The sequence below is a fragment of the Betta splendens genome, chromosome 22 (assembly GCF_900634795.4).
Source record: "Betta splendens chromosome 22, fBetSpl5.4, whole genome shotgun sequence".
Lineage (NCBI taxonomy): Eukaryota > Metazoa > Chordata > Actinopteri > Anabantiformes > Osphronemidae > Betta > Betta splendens.
In genome coordinates this window covers 12248250-12271160 of record NC_040900.2, presented here as the reverse complement: position 1 = coordinate 12271160, position 22911 = coordinate 12248250, and the positions used below count along the sequence as shown (strand labels likewise).

Below are 22911 nucleotides of genomic sequence, written 5' to 3'. Positions count from 1 at the left end.
AGTTAACAGCAGAAGGAACGCTTTTGTAACAAACTGTGGTGACACCACATCACGTCCCACGTCACTGCATTTAGCAACACAGTGTCACAAACACCAACAGGTAAAGGTTAAGTTTTTAATATCTGTGGAGACATGAATTTTTCACCTTATCACATCTCAGCACAAATCAATGACATTTTCCTGTTTAGTCCAGTAGAACCATCTACACAATCAAAAATCAATGTGTCTGCAGAGAAAGAAACACACACACTAATATTTATAATAATAATATATAATACAAGTATTGTATTTTATTATCTTATTACCAATAAAACATCATGGCCATAAAAAGGAATTAGACAAAATGAAGCTCTTTTAATCATGCAAATAGCAACATGTGAACATGTGATGTCTGATCATTCAGGAGCAGCAGAAGCATAAAGACTTGGGAAGTTGGAAGATGCAAGTTACTTTGATCAATGTCTGGTTCAACAATGAAGAAATGAAGAAATTATGGGGTTAGACTGTGTAACGTCTGACATGAGTGTGGAGCAACGTCTGACTGGAGGCTAAAGGGGGAAGTTCATGTGACAGATTTAGGTCACTAATTATACAATTTTAAATTATTATTAATAACATTAAATCTTTCATTTCTGTATTTTTGTCATTACTCTGGTGCCCGTTGTCAGTAAAAAAATCCAGTCAACGACATTTCGCAGTAACTTGTCTTTATTTATTTGAGCAGCTATAAAAGCAGCATGCAGACGCCAATGGGTTTAACTGGTGTCAAGCTCAGAGACCCGCTTAATACTGAACATTAGTCCATTTTTCATCGTTGTTTCATGTGACATGATGCCTCATTTGTGAACGGCTGGTGATACTGTCCGCTTAGTTTTAGCTGTTAATTCAGGTTCACATGAGGCAGGTTATCCTGAGGTCTGAGGTCAGGATACTGGTTTTATACTGGTACAGTATTAGCCACTCTGTGTGGAAGTGATGGTGGGAGTTATTAAGACTAAAATGAAAAGAGGCATAAACAACAGGCACGTCCTGTATTTACTGTGTTCCTCTGTGGTACAAGGAACAAGTCATTGTTGTAAACCGGGCCCACACGGGTCTGGTACCGGCTGTTGTCCTCAGCAGCTTCCACTTTTGCTCCCCGTAAAGCACGTTGTGGCCCAGTGAGGTAACGATGTGATGCACATTCCTTTGGCTCCTCTCGCTCAGCGGATGAGGGAACCGGCCTCTGTTGAGTGGACTCATCTCAGCCGCTGCTCAGACGCCTGTCGGCCCGCTGGGCTTCTCCTCGCCGTTCGCGCAGGGCCTGTGGTTCTGCACAGCCAAGGCCACGGCCTCTCCTCCATCGGTCCGCGTGATCGGCGCCGCGGCGCCGCCGCCGCCGCACTCTGCCTTAACGTTGTTGCTCGTGTGCGTGATGAGCGTCACGGTCGGGTAGCCGTTGTTCTCGTCGGTGGCCACCTCGTGGGAGTCCGTGGCCGGGTTGGTGGGACTGGCGTTGCCGCGGCGACGGCAGCAGCAGAGCAGCCTGACGACCGGCCTGACGATGGCTCGGTACAGGCCGTGGCGGGCGCCTTCGCTGACGAAGCAGTAGAGGGCGGGGTCGGCCACACAGTTCAGGCTGGTCAGCAGCAGGGACAGGTGGTAGTAGTTGAATATCGCTGGGGAGTAAGAGCGTGAGGTTAGATGCTGCCGGTTGGTTGCTATGGCAATGTACCGCTTTCCCCCTACCTTCGATGAACTTGCAGTCCCGCTCCAGCAGCGTGCGCACCAGCAGGAAGACGTGGTACGGCGAGAAGCACACCAGGAAGATGAGGATGGTGCTGCTCACTAACTGCCTGATCCTCAGCTTCTGGTCCGGCTGCGTCCCGGTGCTGCGGCCCACGGCGCGAAGGACGCACAGGTAGCTGATCTGGAGGAGGAGGAGGAGGAGAACAGTCCGGTTACAGGAGTCTCCCACAGCAAAAGGCACGCGGGCGGCGCCTCGTACCGACAGAATGGCCAGCGGGAACACGAAGCCCACGGAGAAGCGGTAGAAGTTGATGTTGTACTCCCAGCGTTGCATGGGGTAGTGCTCGAAGCACACCGACTGGTTCATCTCGTCCTTGCTCAGCTCCTTGTGCAGGAAGAAGACCACGCCCACGGCGAGCTCCTTCATCCAGATGACGGCGCTGGCCGCCCACGCTGCGGTCATGGAGCGGAGAGACGTGAACCTGCGTGGGGGGGACGCGTCACAGATCACAGGGCGACACGAGGGCGGCGCCGAGCGGGTGTGGCCCTTTACCTCAAAGGATGAACCACGGCCAGGTAGCGATCCAGGCTGATGCAGCACAGGAAGCCGATGGTGATGTAGATGTTCTCATAGAGCAGGAAGCCACACACCTGACACAACCACTCCTTGTGGCGCCAGTCGTCCCCCTGAAACCAAGACACACCACGCGATGACGGAACACCAAGTCAGACCTGTCAAATCAGCAGAAACCGGCGTATGAGCATCATAGCTCTTTAGTTCTCCTTGAGTTCCTCGTTCACCTGCAGGAAGTACTGGAGCCACAGCGGCAGCGACGCCAGGTACAGCAGGTCGGACACGGTGAGGTTGAGCAGGTAAACTCCCAGCTCGTTCCTTTGCTTCAGCTGTAGAGCCGCGTGGTACAGAGAGTACAGGTTGGAGGGAACTCCCACCTGGAGGCAGGGAGGACCTGACTTTACCTCAGCCACCCAACATTTAGCTAATGCTAAGCTAACGCTGCCGGCAGACACGGACGGGGGGTGTCGCTGTGGTGATAAGGCTGCAACTGTACTGAGCCTGCAGACGTCATTGGTCATAATGAAGCCTTCAATTAATCTAGGTAACTGTTCATCCTAAGCAGGTCTGTTTCACAGCCCGACTTCGTTTCTGTGCGTGTGTGAACATCAGGGTTGTACTCACCAGCAGCACGAGGATGTACACGGAGGAGAAGAGGTACAGGTGGATGACATGGTTGATGGTGCAGTTGATGCGGTCGTCCTCTGACATGTTGAACACCATGACACCACACTCACCTCACACGCCTTCGCCTTTAAAACCACGTAGCTCTGTCATGGCATCCACGCGTCGTCATGACGATGGGGGCTGGTTGACTCCAAGGTGTCGTGGATGGAGATGCTGCCGCGTCAAGCGAGGTGGTGAAGAGTCACGGGCCTCTTTGGAGCAGAGAATAAGAATCACCACTGACTGTATGAGGTCGGTCCTGTTTAGTAGAATGAAAACGTTCCTCTGAGGATGGACAGTGGTATGAAGGAGTCTTCAACCTGAACTGGAAAGACAGATTAAATATACTAAGAACAAGTTTGATGCTGTTTGGCACCCAGACAATCGTAACTTGACGCAGGTCTCGGTTGATACTGTTTGTATGTGAAGTTTAGCTCACACTGAAGCAACGTGTTAGATGTGAAAAACCTCAAACTCTTTATTGCCATATTTCCTGCTTTGTGGTGACAATGACTGCAGATATTCATGTCAGTGATACACTCTAGTGTGAGAGAATACATGAGTCTAATAATATCCTGCTGCAGCTACGATGATGGCCCGTCTGATGGCTTGTCTGACATGTAGAAGGTAGAAGCGACGAGTTACTGAATCCTTCAGCTGTACCTATTAAAGTGGCCAGTGACTGCACAGCACATGCATGTAATGGATTCTGTTCAAACACATTCCACAACCTAACAATTCGTAGGAAATTACCTTTGTTTTTCACATGAAAAAACACAATGAAAAAATATTATGCGTCAACTTTCAACTGACTGTGTGATGTGAACCTAAAAAAGATGAAAAGGCGCCACATAAGAGACGTGAAGGGGGACGAAAGAGGAAGCAAACAGGAAACTCACACGCAACACGTGTGTTGCAGCAAACACAAACAGTCCCAGTAGAAAATCACATTTGATTCAAATGAAGAAGATCAGTGTAAAAAAACAAAAGCAGCTGTGTTCCTCAAAGCGACGCTGAGGCAGTGCTGGTTCCTCGGCCCGTTTCACAGCAACCTACCGTGGACATGGAGCGGCGGCAGCTTCCCTCCGTGCAGCGTCTACGCTGTCCCGATCACCGACAGGAAGCGCAGCCATCGACCGGCTGCTCTGACGCTGTACGGCGAGCCACAAATCTGACCACAGCTTATGAATAATGGCCTCTAACTGTCAGGGTCCACTAGATGCTTGAAGAAGCGGCTCCTACACACACAACCGTGCGAACTTCCCTTCATCATTTCAGTTTGACAGAACATTAAACCAAAAGAACATTGGCGTTTTTTTTTTTGCAGACGCACCACAAAACGAAGCCTCGGGCTTGAAAACATCAAGCGTGATGTAATGAAACATTATTTACTGTGACTCGTCAGACTGCAGCCGATGCTGAGTTTGGTTCCTGGTTCAGTAAACGGCTGACATATTACATGCAGGTCCTGACACACACTTGCTCAAGGACACGCCGGCACATGGGCCCAGGGAATCGATGGTGTGATTGTGAGCTGTGTGGTCACTGTGTCGGTAGCTGAGTCTCCTCCATCGGTTATATCCAGCCTTAGTGTTGCTCAGTCTATCATTTTCAATGGGAAGCTCATGCTTCTGCAGTGGTCTTTGGTTGAGTTGAATTGTTATTTTCCTGCTGTGACTTGGTTTTCTTGGTTGTTGCTGCATATGCACTGATATGACTTGATTAGGTTTAAGGTTTGGTTTCCTGCTCTTCCTGCGTTTGCATTGCTGTGATATTTATCAAACAGCTAATATTTAGCTAGTGAACCTGGGGCCTGTGGACATACAGTACTCAGGGTCCTGGGCCCTTCAGCTGCAGTACATGACTTGTTTAAATGCAGCACTTCTTCATCCTGTTCCAGTAAACCTCCACGACCTTCTGCTTGTTTTGGCTTTTATCCTCCCAGCATCTTTGAAATGGCTGCATAATGACACCCTTAAAAACCATTCAGAGCCACTTCAACACACTTCAACCTCAGGCATGTGATGTGATGCGTCCTGAAACTGTGGCAGCAACAGCTCACTGTCGCGCTGCATCACCTGCACACTGTCACACAGACATCTGTAGAACGTAGAATAAGAGAACAACTAAAAAATACCCAAACAAATTAAATTACAGTAACACAAAAATGTCATTTAAAAGTCATGTATCATGAACCGAACCATGCAAACACTCATATAATGCAGCAGAACCTGCTGACCCATTGCCACATTATTATCCACCCCTGCTTTAGAACTGACATTTACCTCAAGGAAGTAGCTACAGCAACATCTGGCTCCAGTCAAACCTCTATATACTGTTCTGTTCTATTTATGTTCAATTTAAGTGCATGAAGGGTGAATAAAATGCTCTGTCCCTCACTACACCAGTAGTAGTAGCCAGTCCATTCACACAAACGATGGAGCGCCCACATTTATTTGTTATTAAAACATAATAAAAGCCTGTGGGCATTATGGGTAAAGAATCTGTCTGCTACCTGCTGAACCAAACATGGACACATGTCCTGCCCATCAGAGGGTCAACATGAAAATAGTCACTGACAGGTAATCACTGACTGGTAGATGCTGACTGGTAATTACTGACTGGTGGTCACTGACTGGTAGTTGCTGACTGGTTGTCGCTGACTGGTAGTCGCTCACTGATAGTTGCTGACTGGTAGTCACTGACTGGTAGATGCTGACTGGTAATAACTGACTGGTGGTCACTGACTGGTAGATGCTGACTGGTAATAACTGACTGGTAGATGCTGACTGGTAATAACTGACTGGTGGTCACTGACTGGTTGTCGCTGACTGGTAAATACTGACTGGTAGTCGCTCACTGGTAGTCACTGACTGGTAATTACTGACTGGTGGTCACTGACTGGTAGTTGCTGACTGGTTGTCGCTGACTGGTAGTCGCTCACTGATAGTTGCTGACTGGTAGTCACTGACTGGTAGATGCTGACTGGTAATAACTGACTGGTGGTCACTGACTGGTAGATGCTGACTGGTAATAACTGACTGGTAGATGCTGACTGGTAATAACTGACTGGTGGTCACTGACTGGTTGTCGCTGACTGGTAAATACTGACTGGTAGTCGCTCACTGGTAGTCACTGACTGGTAATTACTGACTGGTGGTCACTGACTGGTAGTTGCTGACTGGTTAATACTGACTGGTAGTCGCTCACTGGTAGTTGCTTATTTTATTACTAAAATGTAAATCAAGTTTGTTCAGTAACAGTATGAGGTCAGTTTTTTTCCTAGTTTAATTCTCCCTGCGGTGGTTCATTTATTTCAGTACTAATTACTGACAACGGCCATAGAAGCCATTAATATAGTGATAGATCAAACCATAACATGTCTATTAGTTGAGATGATGGAGGCAGCCATTAGTCTGTAGACGCTCTTCTCTCGTCTAGAGCATCATGTACTGTAGAGTTACACGTGGAGCAAAGTTTGGTTCCTTTTAGTTTAACATTTATAACTTTCAACCTAATTAATCCCTTCAAGTCCACGATCAATAACCTGACAAATGACCCCATGATCGGTACCTTTCCTTATTTCCCCAGGGCTGCTGCAGCACTACTCCTTCTCTGTGATCACTGACCCTGACGGCAGTAACCGTGGCAACAGCAGCCGGCTGTAAATCAGGCACAAATCAAGCTCAGGCAGCGAACTGACACCATGGCTGTTCATCTGCGTCTGCAGAGCCCGGAGCTGTGGTCGTCAACAGCGTCTCCATCTTAGGCCTTCACACGTTGTCAGGCTGGACATAATTAACACAACACGGTCTGGTCTGAAAGCTGGGTAGTTACAGTAAATGGCAGGAGGTGTGTCTTACTTCAGCACACAGAACCACACAAACACAAAAGTCCTGGAACTCGAAATTTTGTAGCAACACTCTCTGACGGGAAACTTTTAGTTTGTGGCGTCATGCAGCATCTTAGGCTTCCTCCAGTCTGAGCAGTCGATAAAGAAACGCTCCTCCTATGACTTACTGTGACACTTACTCAGCTGAGAGGCTGTTTATCCTCTGAGTCGACATGAAATATGATCAAACGTTCATCACTGGCTCCGTGTGATACTGTATGTGTTTAACCCAGCAGACTGACCTGGACCTGCAGTAACAGCAGCATCATACAGATGCATGTGATGTGATGTGCTCCTGTTTAGTGCTGGAACCCTGATTTAATATTACTCAGGTTTTAATGTCCCGTGGTAGACTGTCTGAGCAGTAGATGCTGTTACTATAGATTATAAGGGACCAATTAGTGATTCAGCTCCACATTTATTGATCAATCACACACACCTGAACATTTACTTTTCTGTTATTAGCAACATGAACTGCTTAGGTCTGATGGTTAATTCATTTCCCGTCAGACCACCAGTAGCAGGGTCTTGTGTTCGCCCAGTTAGTGAGGACCAGGTTGACGCATGTGGAGCCCGTCGCCCTGTGTCCGTAAAGCTTCTCTCTGAGCATCTGGTTATTTCACTTTACCTCATAAGGAGTGACCAGCGGAGATCACAGTTTTGGTGACAGCATTAAATCCTCCCTGAACACCATCCATCTGTCATCTGCAGCGTTTACCCTTGTAACAGTCGCTGAGTCCATCAATGGGCCCATAAACAAACAACCACTCACAGTCAGTCCAGGTTTTAAACCTGGAACCCGGACTCAACAGCACAGTTCAGCTGAATGGAGTCACTGCCAGTAAAGAGTCTGTGGTTCTACAGACATCTGTGGTTTCCATCTTTATGGCTAAGTGCTAATTGTTATGCTGTATTTATTGCATTTCCCACAGCGCACACATTCAGAAGGCGGCAGGGGTCCTTGTCTCTGATGTGAAAGTTTATGTAACAGCTTCACTAGTAAAATAGACTGAGCACCATCACTGTCAGACAGACCCCACCTGGCTACAGCGACATGTTCACATACATCTATAGCCCACTGCTCTTGGTGTGGTCTTGACCAGAACATGCAGGTTTAGTTAATTAGTGCGGGACAGGTTGGACATGTAACTAACCACATGGTGAACACACATGGATCTACTGATAATGAACATTTTCCGGTCTCGCAGTCACACAGTGTTCAGTCCAGCAGTGCATTAGTTTCACTTCACTTTAAATGAGTTTTACAACAAAAGTCGAGACCTCACATAAAACTGTTAATGAAAGCAGCCCCATTCAGTTCGGTCTAAACACCACAGAGCCGCTGTGGATCAGAGTCAGGCTCAGTTACACCCTGAAGACCTGTAGGAGGCGATCAGAACCAGGTCACATGATCTGGACCGGGGAACCCTGGGAACATCCAACATTACTCAATGTGGAGTTCAGATTTTCTATTTGTATTTATTTCATTATATTTTGTGTCAGATGTTAAATGTAGACTAAATAACAGTGGTTTAGTATTGAACATCTTTTTGTTTTATTCTTTTTCTCTGTCTTATTGTAGGTTTTTTTAATTCAGTGGATTTTTGTGCGTGTACTTTGAGCCTGGATTGAACCTGAGTCCCACTGGGCTGCTACAGCAGTAACCTCCATGTCTACACTCGCGCGTGATGTTTGATACTTCAGTTTTGATACTCCAGTTTTCCAAAATACATTTGAAACATAACTGTGATCAGACATTCAGTTTGAAGACTTTCTCTCTGAAGCTCTGAAACCACTGAACACTTGAATGGAGCAAACAGGACGAGTACATCTGAACGGCTTCTCCATAATAAATACTGCATCAGTGCTGTAAAGGAGGAACAGTGACGTCAGACACTGTGTGGACGGGTCCACGTATGGCAGCAAACACAAACCTTCACCTTCCTGAATCAGAGGCGACTTCATTAATTATTCATGATTACATTCATGAAGAACATTTACCCAGCTTCACTTTTATTCTGATACAATTCAAACAGGCTTGGTTTAAAATCAGGCAGATTTTTTCTTTTATCCATTTACATAGTTTATGCAGCTTGAATTCAGAACATTCAGCAGACTTTGGGGATTTGGTGATATATAATTTTTATGCGTATAGAGCATCTGTGCCCTTTAGAATTAGAAACGCTGTATTTATTATTTGTCGACAATGTGGTGCAGCAAAGGTTTTTGGTAATCTGCTATGAAATCACTTATGTACATATTACATATATGCATTAATCGTCAAACATCTGTATAATGTAAACTTGTTTGTTTTTACTAGCTTATGAGCTTTGCCTACACGCTCATCACCTCCACCTGGTGGATCTATTTTTATCCACTGCATCACTGGTTAATAGTTGGGTCCCATCCATGATCCAAGCAGCCTCTGTATCATTTATTATGGCACAGTACAGGAAGTGTTTCAGGGTTTCAATGAAGGTTCATTTATTGTACCAACAATACAACCACTTCTGATTAGTTATAATCACATTTTGGAAAAGGTTAAATAATTAAATCACCCCCCATGAGAGATGTTCAAAGATAGAATGAAAATAAGTTTTGAGCAAACATCATTGTTTATAATAGAAACCTCCTCATTACTAAGCAGTTGTTTTATTGATTTTTAATTAATTATTATTAATTATTTTTTATTATTATATTATTATTTCTACATTCAAACATACGTTCAACAAATAAGTGAGTCCTGTTAAACAACAGGTGTTTACTGCATCACACGCCATGTAACAAAACAGCCTGATGCCACTGTGAGCCACTGCTGCAGTCTGACTGTGGAGCCCTGCAAACATGCTGCAGTGGAACGCTTCAGCTGTAGGACTCACGGCTCAAAGCTTAAAGCCGCCATTGAATGTAACTTACATTTAATGAGGATATGGTCAGTGCAGCTACACACACATGCAAAGTATCTGGTCTTTGCGGAGACTGAGCATCTAAAGCTCACTGTTCAGTTTGTAGTTGGAGTCATTATTTATGCAATGGATCAGTCTCTGTCTGAGGCAGAAGTTGGTGGAAATCTGTTCTTTGCACTGAAAGCTGCGTTTCAGACCACGTCTCACACATGAAATGACACTACTGTACGTGTAGAGTCAGCAGGCTGCTAAAGTGATTACGCAAACTGATGAGCAGCGGTAATTGTGTTACACACTCAGACTCTGTCTTATCGTTGGACTCATCCCAACGGTGCTGAAACTCCATCCGGTTCGTTGTAAATAAGACCTGAACGGCTCACGACCCAATGTTCCTAATGTTAGTGACAGAGAGACTGACCGGGCTGCAGCACTGGGGTCACCAGCTGGTGCCACGCCAGCTCAGAACACATAGATCCTCACTGATCACCTGTGTGACAGGCTAATCATTTAACAACATGTCAGTGGGTGAGAGGACAGACACATTTAAATCTGGATTTATCTGTAAATGTCTAGACTCATGAAAAAGCAATGAGACGTTGTCTCATGTTTACTGCTTTTTACTTGCATCACTTACACTTATTCACATTTCTCTCTTGTAGAGATGTCTGTGTCTGATAGCCAGTTGTTGAAGCTGTCATTCAGCGCTATGACCCACTTCATATCAGGTAAACGGGGCGTGTGAACCCATTGGACCACATTGACTTAATTGTGCTAGAGGCCAGAACCTCCTGAGAATCCCTGAGAGCTGCACCAGGGCCCGTCAGTGGCCCCTGACGGTCCCCAGGACCCATATTTAGCACCGCTTCCTGGGCTGAATTCTGTATATGAAGCCAGTGAGACTTTCTTTCTATGGATGAATGAGGTTAGTGCATACAAAGGACCTGCTCTGTCCAACTAGTGCCCAACGTCTGGGCCCAGACCCAAGGTTGGGCTGCAAGGAGATTCTGAATGGGACCGAACCGAAGGAAAAGCCTGGATCCAAAGCAATTACAGCCTCATTAGCATGTGGTGAGTTTAGCTGCTGCTGGTGGTCAGAGATTCCCCAGTGGGAGGAAAATCACTTATGTACGTGAGTGGCTGGAAGCTATTCAATTATCTTTATTTCCTCTTTCCATTATCTGTCTTTAATGAATACAGTATTTTACTTTATTTAACTCGAGTTTCCTTCTTTAGGTTCATATTTACAGCACAGAGTCTATTTTACTCAAAACCTAAACTTAAACCAAAGTCTCCTCAGACTTTAGTTTAATTTAGTTTTTCCACCAGTTGAACACTCCAGGTCAAACTTCCTCCACTCCCACAGAACGGAGGCGAGGCTGGAAACCTCAGAGCCGCAGACAGAGACAGTAACTGCACAGCGGGACGCAACGTGGGAACAAACAGCTTATCGCGCGAAGCGTCTGGGGTGGATTCAACACGCGCATCATCGTCCAGTCCGAACCAACATCACGACCGTGTCGGAGCTCGGTGCAACTTTGGACTGAAGCCGCTTTAGAAGCGGCTGTTTCCAGCTCACAACCATCAGTAATTATTACCCGAGGCAACGGACATAACAGGTGTGATGTGAGTGGAGCCTGACTCCGTTACGCACTGTACTGAGGAATCGAACCCTCACACATCCGCCGCTGGGGATTTCACGCCTCGGCGCGAACGAACAGCAGAGCTCGGCTCCACCGAGCCATTCAACAAACCAGTCACAGCAGCAGGTTGGATAAAACACTTGGTTCTTACCGAGCGTCTCCGCATCCGGCGAGCAGCTCTGTCTCATGTGGTCTCTGCTCCTCGCGCGGCGTTCAGCGCACGAGCTGTGGCTCCCATAAAGTGAGTGGGATGAATTTATTCATATAGAAACAAACGGAAGGCGGCTCAGACGAGGTCCGCTGCTTTTGCGCACCCCGCAGAGCCCTCAGCTCTGTTCCTGTAGATCCACACGAGGGAAGCTGTAATAAAACCTGTTTACTGAGGGAATGCTTAGAATAAACTACTGCTCTGACCCCTCCCCTCATAGAACGCAGTCTATGATCCACCACCCACTGTGACATCAAGTATTACCGATACTACATACAGTGATTGCTGGCTAATAAGTAAACACGTAAATACATTCTGACTTCTGAGAACACAGTTATCACATCTGTTACATGTTCCACTATGACTGATGAACCCTTGGAAACCGATGCTGTATAAATAAACTGAACTAGTAAAATGGTTTAAAGGAGAATCCAGAATCACATCAGAGGGTCCAGGTCACAAACACACGTTTAATAAAGAAATCAGCAGCCTCTTCAGGTTCCCCTGATTCAACCTTCAGTCCTTTAGCCACAGCCGGTGCAGCAGAGTCAGCATCAGGTAACTGAACCACTGCAGCAGCCGTTCCTCTGGGAGCTCAGCTCCAGCATTCGCTTCTCTGACGCTGCAGCTTTAATTGAAGGGCTGCAAAACCGTGAAGAGGCAACAGAGCGTGAGCATCAGCTGAAGTCCTGCACATCAAACACTAAACACCACAACGTCTACAGCCACAACATCTCTGTGTGACTGTGTCTGTTAAATGAAGACACTTAGTAACACTGAGACGCTGAGTTGGGACGCGAAGACAACAAACCACACGGTCAATCATCACCATAGCAACGGAGGTGATCTGACAAGTGGTTTCATATTCTGACAGAGTTTGTTCGGGAATTCATGTATTTTTAAAAGCTTTTACCGTTATTCATTTTGTCAACATGTTCATTTTGTTACTGTCAGACGTTGGTGCAAGAAAAGGTCAAATATTCATTTCCAGCACCTCCTCCTCTTCCTCCTCCACCTCCTCCTCGTCATCATCAGCTTGTCAGTTATTTCCTGCAAAGGGAAGTTTTAATTTGCATACAGTTATAGAGACATACGTTCAGTTCATCAGAATGCACCTCTGATTCATATTCTCCCACCATTTTCCTCAGCTTCCTGTTCCACACCCACAGAAACACACCCACAGAAAAACAGATGCCAAAGGTCTCAGCAGACCGTTGGCTGCATATGATCATATTTCCTCTGATGGAAAAATATAGAAATCTACAGTATCAGAGTGAAAATCCCCCCCTGTGTGAAAGTCAACCCTACAGACCTGGCATGAGTGTGAAGAGAGGAAGTGTCACAGCGCAGCATGTGACAGGATGAAGGTGGTCGGCTTTACCTTCAGTGGAAATGAAACAGCAAAACGCAACAGGACAAAAATAAATCACAGTCATATTTACAAAGAGGCAAATCATCCTGTCATCGTGCCCTGCTGCATCGGTTCCCATCTCTGGTCATCTCCATCAGTCTCCTGAGCTGCAGTCATAGATCCTCATGCTCATGTCCAGGTCCATTATACGATTCCTTAATTAATAGTGAACATTAAAACATGGCTCACGTCTCTGTGTTGTGACTAATGCTGCAAATGTTCTGATGCTCTGTGGTGCATTAGATGCTTTGGCTGTCGCTTCTCCATTAATCAAAGCAGATAAGCCACAGACTGAACACTGATGATTCTGTTCTCTTTCACTCTACATGTAGCTGCCGACAGAAGCTTCAGCCAGACCCTTGTGATCAGTTAAACTAACTCTAACATGGGTCCAAATGAGGCTGATGTCTGTCACCCACCAGCGTCTGAGGAACTTAATATGCAGCAGCACATCCTTCCAAATCATGGTGGTTCACCACGCAGCGTGTGTGTGTGTGTGTGTGTGTGTGTGTGTGTGTGTGTGTGTGTGTGTGTGTGTGTGTGTGTGTGTGTGTGTGTGTGTGTGTGTGGACTAGGTCCAGGTCAATGGTTAGTGAAGCCACAGCAAACCCTTGAGGACAATGCTTCTGTTTGTGTGTGTATATCATTACATGTGTGTTTTTTTAAACACACTTTGGCTCAGGCTGAGCGTCATTTCCAGTAAAGTGTCAGAGCGTTGCATGCTGGGACAGAATCTAAAGCTGGAGGATGAAGGACTGTAATTTAACTGGGAGGAGCGCCTGTTTATCTACCCATCTCTATATCTGTCTCCCATCTCCAGTTATTCTTTTTCTACACTTTTCTTCATCACTTGCTTCAACATCTCCTCGTTTCCTTCGTCCTCCGTCGTTCCCAGTGTTTGCTCTGGAACAAAGGAACAAGGAGGAGAAATCTGATACATTCCTTCACTGCCTCCAGTCACCTTCACTTGACATCAGTCAGTCTCATAGGACTGGAGATGGATTAGCTCCAAAGGCAGATCCACAGACTTTTAAAGCCTCTTTAAATTACTGTAAGTCATAATACTTATAATTGAGTATTTTATCAAACTTCTACTATTTGTCTAACTGTAGGTTTTGGTTTGGTTTTTAGTACCTGCATACATTTAAATGTAATAGAATAAAACCTCCTGACCTGCTGCTGATGAAAAGCATTTTATGTTGAATTTTAAATGTTAAAAAGCCACTGTTATTTTTATGCTTACAGTATCTGTGATAAAGGAGCTCAGCACTCGACTCAGAAAGGCGACCACTCTACTCTGCGACCTGATCATTATATAATCAATCATCAATCAGTTGAACAGGAGCTCAGGCTGTACAGTAGGTTCTACAGATGGAGAGGCTCCGCTGTCAGTGTCAGTGTGACACTGTTCTGTAAAGGAGGAGTAAAGGGCCCAAAGTAGCCACGCCCACTTCAGCGCCATAATGCACTTCCAGGGCTCAGCCAGTAGGCGGCGCTTTGATCACAGGATCTTGTAACTGACTGTAAAGTACAGTGGTTTGGAAGCAACTCACTTTAAAGCAACTGTTGTTTATTGTATCTTTCACTTGTAAGAGGAAAATAGCTACAGTTGTTGGAACACAACAGGAGCAGCTTTTTTCTCTAACCCTACTCATTTTAAATTACCCCATAGACCAGATGTGGAGACTGTATGCGGCTCAGAAAAAATTATACAAAACAAAAGAGCAAGTGATCAGTAAATATGAATAATATGAAAAGTGATTTGATCCAACAAACGAGCTGCTACAGCTTAAATGGCTCAAAGATGTTGATGCTGAGGGTTCTGATGCAATTTTTCTGAATAATTGCCACCATACATACAGCACAATAGTTTAAATCTGAGTTTTTAGGCAATGCTTTATTTTCTCACAGTGGACTGAATTATAACGATACAATACGAGCAACATTTAGACCGAATGACATTGTACAGATATGATGTGTTTATGGCTTCAGCTGAATGGAATGAAACTGTAGCATCATGTCTGTAATAACGAACACGTTATTGACGTGGAGGTTGTGTCCACATCACTGAGCATGAGGTTGAGGTGGTGAGACTGAAAAATACAGCATTCGATTTAGTCTTTAAGTTTAGGTGAACTGCAAAGTCCGACGTGTGCATTGAAAGAGCAACTTGTGAATAGAAAGCAGTCAACAAAACCAGTGCCAAACTAAGGACAGGTCGTGGAAGCAAGCGTTTACAGGCGCAGAGACTCAGTGCTGGTGTGTGACATGCATCAGTCTGTGACAGAGCCGAGTTCAGCCGTGGGGACAAGGATCACGTTTGAACGTCTGGTACAAAGAAGTGTTCCAATCCCACAACCCGTCAGCCTGCGTCTCTAACATAGTGATAGTTAAAGCCTAGTCATACATTTATCATAGGACAATGGAGTAAAACAAGCCATTAAAACAAAGGTGATCCACAGCAGGTTCATGTCCCCACTCGGTTCATCCGGGGCAGCGAGGCGCCAACGACAACAACACCTTCAGCTTCAGTCGGACATGAAACACGTCCTTCACTACAGTTCAAACCCAAACCTGTGTGGGTATTTGAGACTTACTTCTTTAGGAGACTGTAACAAACCCGTGAGGTTTGGAATCGTCTGCATTTAATATATTAGTGATCAACGCCACATCACGTTCAGACCAATGATGTAAACCAGGAGCCATGTTTGCATAGATCACTGTGACTGTTAGTGACTTTGACTCCTCAGCTTTAGTGTTTGTGACATCGTTTATGGCTGTGTCACCTCAAACACACAAATCTCTGCATGTGATGTTTGACATATTCAAAGTGAGACAACGTCTGTACAGCAAGTTTGACAGCGTCTTTGGTTTCTGAACGTCCAGTCGGATTCATGAGCCACTGTTGGTTTAGCATCTGAATCTGTCACCTTTCCATTCTCACGTTTTAGAGCATAAAGTCGTGTGACAGCAGGAAACAGGACGAAGGATGAACTAAACTCATCAGTGAAAACAAATATGAAATGCTATCAACAGGTTCATGAGGTCACTGGTTCCAGTTGGCACATTTAGTTTCTGAATCAACGTCTGCATCTGTCCTTCACCACTTCTCCCACTCGTTCCCTCAGTTCAAGTTTATTTCTCAGGATGTTAAGAACATCTGGTGTCGATGGTGTAACAGCTACATGCTGTGCTCTGCTGGACGGATCTGGTTGTTTGTGCGTTCCTGTCTTTGGTGACTGCCACTCTGAGCAGCCGACAAACGTATGTTACTGTGTCTCCTCCTCGTTAGGGCCACGCAGCAGCAGCCACTTCACACGCTAACTCGCACTGATGACACGGAGCTGATGTCAAATCATAAACTGAAGCCTGTTTTAGAAGTAAGAGGGAAGCGTTTAGAGTCGTTCTAAGTGTTACTTTAAATATTCACTTTCAAATATACTCTTCTTTTTTCTGGAAACATTCATTCATTTCCTGTTTCAAATAGTTTTTTCTACATAATGAGCCTTTTACATGCAACAGAACTGTGTAGAACACGTTCTAATTATTTATGGGTTATAGAGAAAATTACCTGTTTTATAATAAAATGTGTAATTTAAAGCAGAACTGAGGTATTTATAATGTACGTAAGTGGGTTTACTGATTTACTGATTATTCAGATGTAAAATCCAAGGGAACAGTTTAAAGGATTTGAGTAAAAAATATCAAATGACTTAATGCAAACCTTCAATTTAGAATCACTTATTTTGAAAAACAGATTTAACGGTCGAGGTCACAGCCACAGATCAGCCATGAAGCTCCAATTTTCAGGGAACTGAGACGCAAGATTTATATGACCTGTCAAGACAAGAACCATTTGAACTGGTTCCAGGGGTTCCAGAGGTTACGAAGGTTCCAGGGGTTCCAAAGGTTTCAGACGTTCTAGAGAATCCAGAGGATCCAAAGGTTCCAAAGGATCCAGAGGTTCCAGAGGTCACTAAAGCATTAATCATATTTACTACAGTACATACAGTGTCTTACAAAAGTGTTCACAACCCTTGAACCTTTCTTATTTCCTCACATTACAATCACAAGCGTATCTACACAACAAGTCTAGACTCACCTTCTCATTTTACCGGTTTTCTTTACTTTCATGACCTCATTAAGGCAGAAACTCCAAAAACGCACCTGAGGAGACTCCTGAAGTGGAACCATTTCAGGTGACGACCTTGTGAAGCTCATGGAGACAAAGCAAGAGTTCTATCTAAAATATAAAATATTCTTCTTGTTCGCTACATGATTCATGTGTTCATTCATAGTTTTGATGCCTTCAGTGAGAAGCCACAATTTAAATAGTCATGAAAATAAAGAAAGAGAGACCTCTGGACTGGTTGTGTTTTGGGGTGATTTGATTTGATAGACCAACACAAATGTGGCAAAAAACTGTCAAGTGGCTGGAAATGAAAATAAAAGTTTTCAGATTCAGTTGAACAAAATCCTGGTGGAACCAGCTGCTTCCAGAGATTAGTAAGGTCCACCTCCATGTACCTTCACTTTTACATACAGCTGCTCTGTGGATCCTTCGGACATGGCCGGTTACCCTGGTAACATCCACACGTCTATCAGTCATGTACTTCACAGATGTGGCCACAAAGGAAGAATGGTCAGACATTAATAAAGAAAGCCACAGAAAGTCACATTTGCCACAAGACATGAACGGGTCAAATGAAAAACAGCACACACAACAACTGGGAGACGTGGTGCAGCATCATGTCAGAATTCCAGTCTGGACAGAGTTGATGGTGAGACAAACAGAGCCAGATATGAGCAACCTAAGATGACGACCTGATAAAAAGATCTGACACTGGAGCAGGAAGGAAACATTTTAGAGAATGGTCCAGTTCAGACATGAATCCATCCAATGTGCCAGACGTGGTTGTAGCATAACCTGGGGAGATGCTAGAACGGCCTCCATATAAATACATACCACATTCAAGTGTGTTTCTAAAGAACTTTGAAAACCTAATTTTGATTTTCTTTCCATGTCACAGTTATGAGCCACTTTGTGTTGGTCCATCACAGAAAATAACCAAAAAAATAAACTTTGGTGGTTGTAAAGTGATGACATGTGGACAAGTTCAAGGCCATGAAGCCTTTGTGAGGCTCTGTATATTATGTATTTAATGGTAAATGTTCTGATCTGTCGCTATGAATGCCTTAAACTCCATGGTCCTGGTTTATAAGTACAGGTAACCGATCCAGTAGACCAGGTTGAAAAGGCCGAACGCTGTGGGGAAGAATATTCTGGAGTAGGAATCGATCTTGGAAACACGCACATGCATCCTGTTCTCGCGCCATGCGCCCGAGCGGCAGTCGTCGAAGCAGCAGAAGAAGCTGGTGCAGTCTTTCCCATCCAGACACTCGTAGAGGTAGTCATCGTCGTCGTCGTAGGCCACGATGTTGTTCATCTGCAGCAGGGAGGTGCCGGGCCGGATGTTGACCATGCTGGAGGCTTTCTGCTGTGGAGGAGAAGCCACGGGTGGGTCAGCGTGGGACTGTCGCACAGGGGACCCGCACTGAGAGCTCTGCTACAGTACCTGTGTGCTGTTGTTGGCCTTGGCCTTCTTCGTCTGCCGGTTGCTGGTGAAGTAGTGCAGAGTGCCGTACTCCATCAGAGCAGCGAAGGTGAAGATGAAGCAAACGGACACAAAGAGGTCCATGGCCGTCACGTAGGACACCTTGGGCAGGGACTTCCTGGAGATGGTGCTCAGGGTCGTCATGGTGAGCACGGTTGTGATGCCTAAAGGGTTTAGAAGCAAATGCTCGGTGAGTCTGGTTAATCTGGGGGATGTTGGCTAAAACAAACAAAGCCTCGGTGATGGAACAAATCCAGAGCAGGATCCAGCCTTAAAGTCTCCATTCAACAGTTTAAGATCTTCTGACAAACCTAGAGATGTGCGCGCTGGGACGGCGTCCTTGTTGATCCAGAATGAGACCCAGGACAGAACCACAATCATACTGCAGGGAATGTAGGTCTGGATGGTGAAGTAGCCCATTCTACGACTCAGGTCAAAGAAGATGGTCAGGATCACGTACTCCCCTGGAAGACAGTGAGTGAGTGAGTGAGTGAGTGAGTGAGTGAGTGAGTGAGTGAGTGAGTGAGTGAGTGAGTGAGTGAGTGAGTGAGTGAGTGAGTGAGTGAGTGAGTGAGTGAGTGAGTGAGTGAGTGAGTGAGTGAGTGAGTTCATCGATGCCCATTCATTTGCTTCAGCGTTTCTTTGCTTTGATTGTATGTTGTCATATGGATTTTCTAGACATCTAGATTTTTCTAGTGATTTTAGCCCAGACTCATGAAAATAGAAGTTAAACTGAAAAGAAGAACTACTGTATGAGGGTTTATTCTCTAAAGCAGAAACTGAAACTTATGTTGGTTCAGTAGGTGCTGTCTAGTTTTAGTTCCCTTCACACAGGAGGCGTTGGCCACGGTGTCTCACCTGACTGAGTGTGAGCCACGTCTGAGGAGTTTCTCAGGCCGACGAAGGCAAACTGGTAGAGTCTCCAGTAGCGCTGATCCGCCACCTCCACGGACCTTCTCTGCCAGCGATACATGATCTCATTCTTAGGGTAACCGTCTACAATCCAGAGACACAGCGGAGAAATGTATGACAAGGTGTATTGTACATCCTAGAGGTACGTGGCACCAGTCCAGCCTCACTGAAAGTCTTCAAACGAGCAGAACACAGAACGGATCTAGCTATAATAAACCAGGCATTGGAACCTGGATGTGATACCACCTGGCTGGGTCATTTACAGATGTAATGAATTTCATTTAACGGTTCTTCTGACTCATTTGATGACATTTAGTGCAACTGTAAAGGTGCTGATATTGTCCCTAACACCATAAAATGGTCCTTGAGATCAAAACATGAGAGGGTGAAGCACAATGCGAGAGCGATGAGGGATGACACAGACGCATGAATCAGACTCAGGTGGATATAATTGATTAGGTCTGTCAGAGGAGGATGGGACTAGGTGACCTCTCTCTGCTGGTGGAGCAGATGGTTCATTGGTACGAGCTCAGAGAGGGCAGCTTCAAGCAGATGGGCCGAAACGAGTGGAGGCCACACAGAAGCCTGTGTCTGCTGGGAAGGTGCAGCCATGACAGGTTTGACATAGGAGGGAAGGGTTTGACCACGTACAGCTGGAGAACTCCAGAGGACACGAGTGCTCATCCATGGGAAAGTTATGCAGCTTAAGGTAGCACTCCGCATTAATAGTCAACCTAACAGGACAGAGTTGTGACACAGAAAAAGCAAATCTTAGCATCGTCTCCTTCTGCTGAGTATCAGCTTCTATCTATAATCATGTAAATATGCAGAAAGGGAACCGCGGCCTCTTTAAACAGAAACAGGTTGGACATGAACACGAGGCAGAAGCTCCGCCCACCTCAGCGTGTACATGACTCTGCCGTTGCTCCACAGCCTCAGGAGGCGGTTGGGGGTCGTGATCCAGTGAGCATCCGATTTGCGAGAGTTTCTGAAGAAGGTGTCGGGAATCCAGATTTTTCCCACCATGTTGCTGTTGAGCATGAGCTGCTTCATGGAGCTGTTGAACTTCAGCCGGCTGTCGTACCACGTCTGGGCAAAGAAGATGTCAATGGTGTATTCCTGTAGGAGAAGAAATGGCCTGTCGTGAGTCAGTCAGGGGGGTTCTGTCAGCATTTAGAATCAGGGTAAGTTCTGACCATGTTAATTGGGTCCACGGGTCCAATGCTGTTGACGTACACAGCAGTTTCAATGACTGTGGGCCTCACTGAAGAACAGAACACATATTAGTGGGTGATGTTTGTCTTTGTATTATCTGAAACCTGGGACCGACGACCAGCTCCACACAAACTGCTTGACTTGCCTCCGATGTCGGGTCGGAGCTTGTTGTCGTAGCCCTGCAGCAGTTTGTTGAGGATCAGGGTCACGTCGCTCTCATAGACCTTTGGTGACAACACCCAGGTCTTATTAATGGGCACGTCTTCGTAGTCTTCTTCTTCTTGTTTGCTGGACCCCGATGCTGTACTGTAAAATGAAAACATTATGAATAGCAGCACCTCACACCAGGAAGGTTCTGGGTTCGATTCCCCCTCCAGCGTCACCCACATGCCATCCCGTGTGGATGCATGTTCTCATAGGCCACTTATAAAACTCTCTCATTTTAGTTTAAACTCGTTTAAAAGACAAATTCCTACATGCATCATAAGTTTCCTCCACTAGATTCAGGTAAAATGGTATTAGCTGCCGCTGGCTTCAGGTTCTACTGAGGAACCTTGGTGCCATCTTTGTCCAGGATCGGTCCATAAGCTCATACAGTGTCTCCAGAACCACATGCTTCATCTTCCATCCTCAAATTTAGCACTTCCCTTCAAATGCCACCTGCCATCAACACCACAGACAGTAAAAGAGAGAAAGAGAGAGAGAGAAAACTGGGTCCGACAATGAGCAGGACTCCTGTTTAGTAACAACAAGCCTGGCAACGTTTTAATGAATAAAAATAAAAAATGAGACGCCAACAACTTCCTGAACACCTACGTCTGTGCTGCTGTGAACGTGTCAGTCTCTTGCTTTTTTTAAGATGCTCCTCCATGGGCCCAATTAAACCAATAGGAAACGAACAAACGCACACACACTGATTGACGATGGCTGATTCTAAAAATGAATTTCCTGAGAGGCGTCCGCTCACACAATGACCCGGTGGATAGAATAGAATAGAATAGAATAGAATAGAATAGAATAGAATAGAATAGAATAGAATAGAATAGAATAGCGCCATGAACATCAGGCCAACTTTACCTTCCAACCTGCCAAACCAACGCACTCACCACAGTCCCAGCAGGACGACGAGCAGCCAGGGCTTCATGGCTGCGAGCCGCACGGAGCAGAGCCGACGAACAGCTTCCACGTAGACGCGTCTCAGCGGCCGAGGAGGATTAAACGCAGGCAGGAGAGGATGCGGGAGCCGCGTCCATGGCGCCGGTGCGCAGTGAGGAGGGAGGACGTGACTGCGCCGTAGTGTGTCTGCAGTGCTGCAGGCTGCGGTGACACGCTGCTAATGACTCAGTGCTATGATCCTGGAACCGCTGGAACCGCTGGAACCGCTGGAACCACGGCCCGTTTCATTATCCGTAACGGGGAAAACAGAGCCGCTCACGCAGATGCTGCTGCTGCCGCTGCATCGTCAACGGACGTCCTCCACCCGGCTGACGGCTCAATGTCAGAAATGGGAGGTTGGTCTGTGGAAGTGGAACGACTGATGCTGATCAGCAGCTGAGATCATCAGAAAGGAGCAGGAGGAGGCGACAGAGCAGTTACTTCAGAGCTGACGTGGTTCAAAAGAAGATGAGGGAGGCAGCAGCGCAGGAGAAGCTGAAGACTGACCCGTCATACAATCATCAGGCATCACTGTCATTAGTATATGCATACATGCATAATTATGTCTGTATAATACACATACGGAACAGTAAGATTTAATTATATACTGTACATATTTTGCCAATTTGTAACCAAAATAGCACAGTGTCTGTGATCAGCTCATTAACCAGAAAGTGACCAAACAGAAGACTCTGCTGCATAAATGTAGTTGCCCTTCTGGGTCATGGTCTGGTCCCTTCAGGCGCAAAACACTGATGTGACTCATTTCTTATGGAGCATATTCCTCAACAACTACAGAATATGAGTATGTAAAAAAGCAGCCAAAACGCTGACTGTTACGATCTGTCTCACTACAATCCATGAGTTCATAAGTCCATAGTAATCATTTCACACACGTCAGTGTTCAGTATGTTCACTTTGATCAGGCTTTGTGTCCTCATTACATCAGAGAATGTTCACTACACTGAAGTATTAATAACTATTATCCA

The 22911-nt window shown here is 45.7% G+C and overlaps 2 protein-coding genes across 6 annotated transcripts; both read right to left on the bottom strand.

Moving 5' to 3' along the window:
- Positions 1-101: 101 nt before the first annotated feature.
- Positions 102-11829, bottom strand: LOC114848496 (ovarian cancer G-protein coupled receptor 1). 5 transcript variants are annotated; one of them, XM_029139017.3, is made up of 7 exons: positions 11558-11827; positions 2927-3293; positions 2530-2679; positions 2282-2415; positions 1988-2210; positions 1729-1909; positions 102-1658 (listed from the first exon to the last, which is right to left on the bottom strand). In XM_029139017.3, the coding sequence occupies exons 2-7, from the start codon at positions 3023-3025 to the stop codon at positions 1255-1257; spliced, it is 1191 nt and encodes a 396-aa protein (XP_028994850.1). In that variant the 5' UTR covers positions 3026-3293; positions 11558-11827; the 3' UTR covers positions 102-1254. The 5 variants fall into 5 exon arrangements, with proteins under 5 accessions (XP_028994850.1, XP_028994848.1, XP_028994849.1 ...); XM_029139015.3 differs by having other exon boundaries at positions 2530-3293; positions 11558-11829; XM_029139016.3 differs by having other exon boundaries at positions 2530-3180; positions 11558-11829.
- Positions 11830-14903: 3074 nt separating this feature from the next.
- gabrg1 (gamma-aminobutyric acid type A receptor subunit gamma1) lies at positions 14904-22436 on the bottom strand. The gene is given in 8 exon segments (XM_055505492.1): positions 14904-18804; positions 18952-19104; positions 19499-19636; positions 20204-20286; positions 20451-20671; positions 20749-20812; positions 20909-21073; positions 21874-22436. Coding segments are annotated over 8 exon segments (1425 nt in total). The 5' UTR covers positions 21912-22436; the 3' UTR covers positions 14904-18241.
- Positions 22437-22911: the final 475 nt, after the last annotated feature.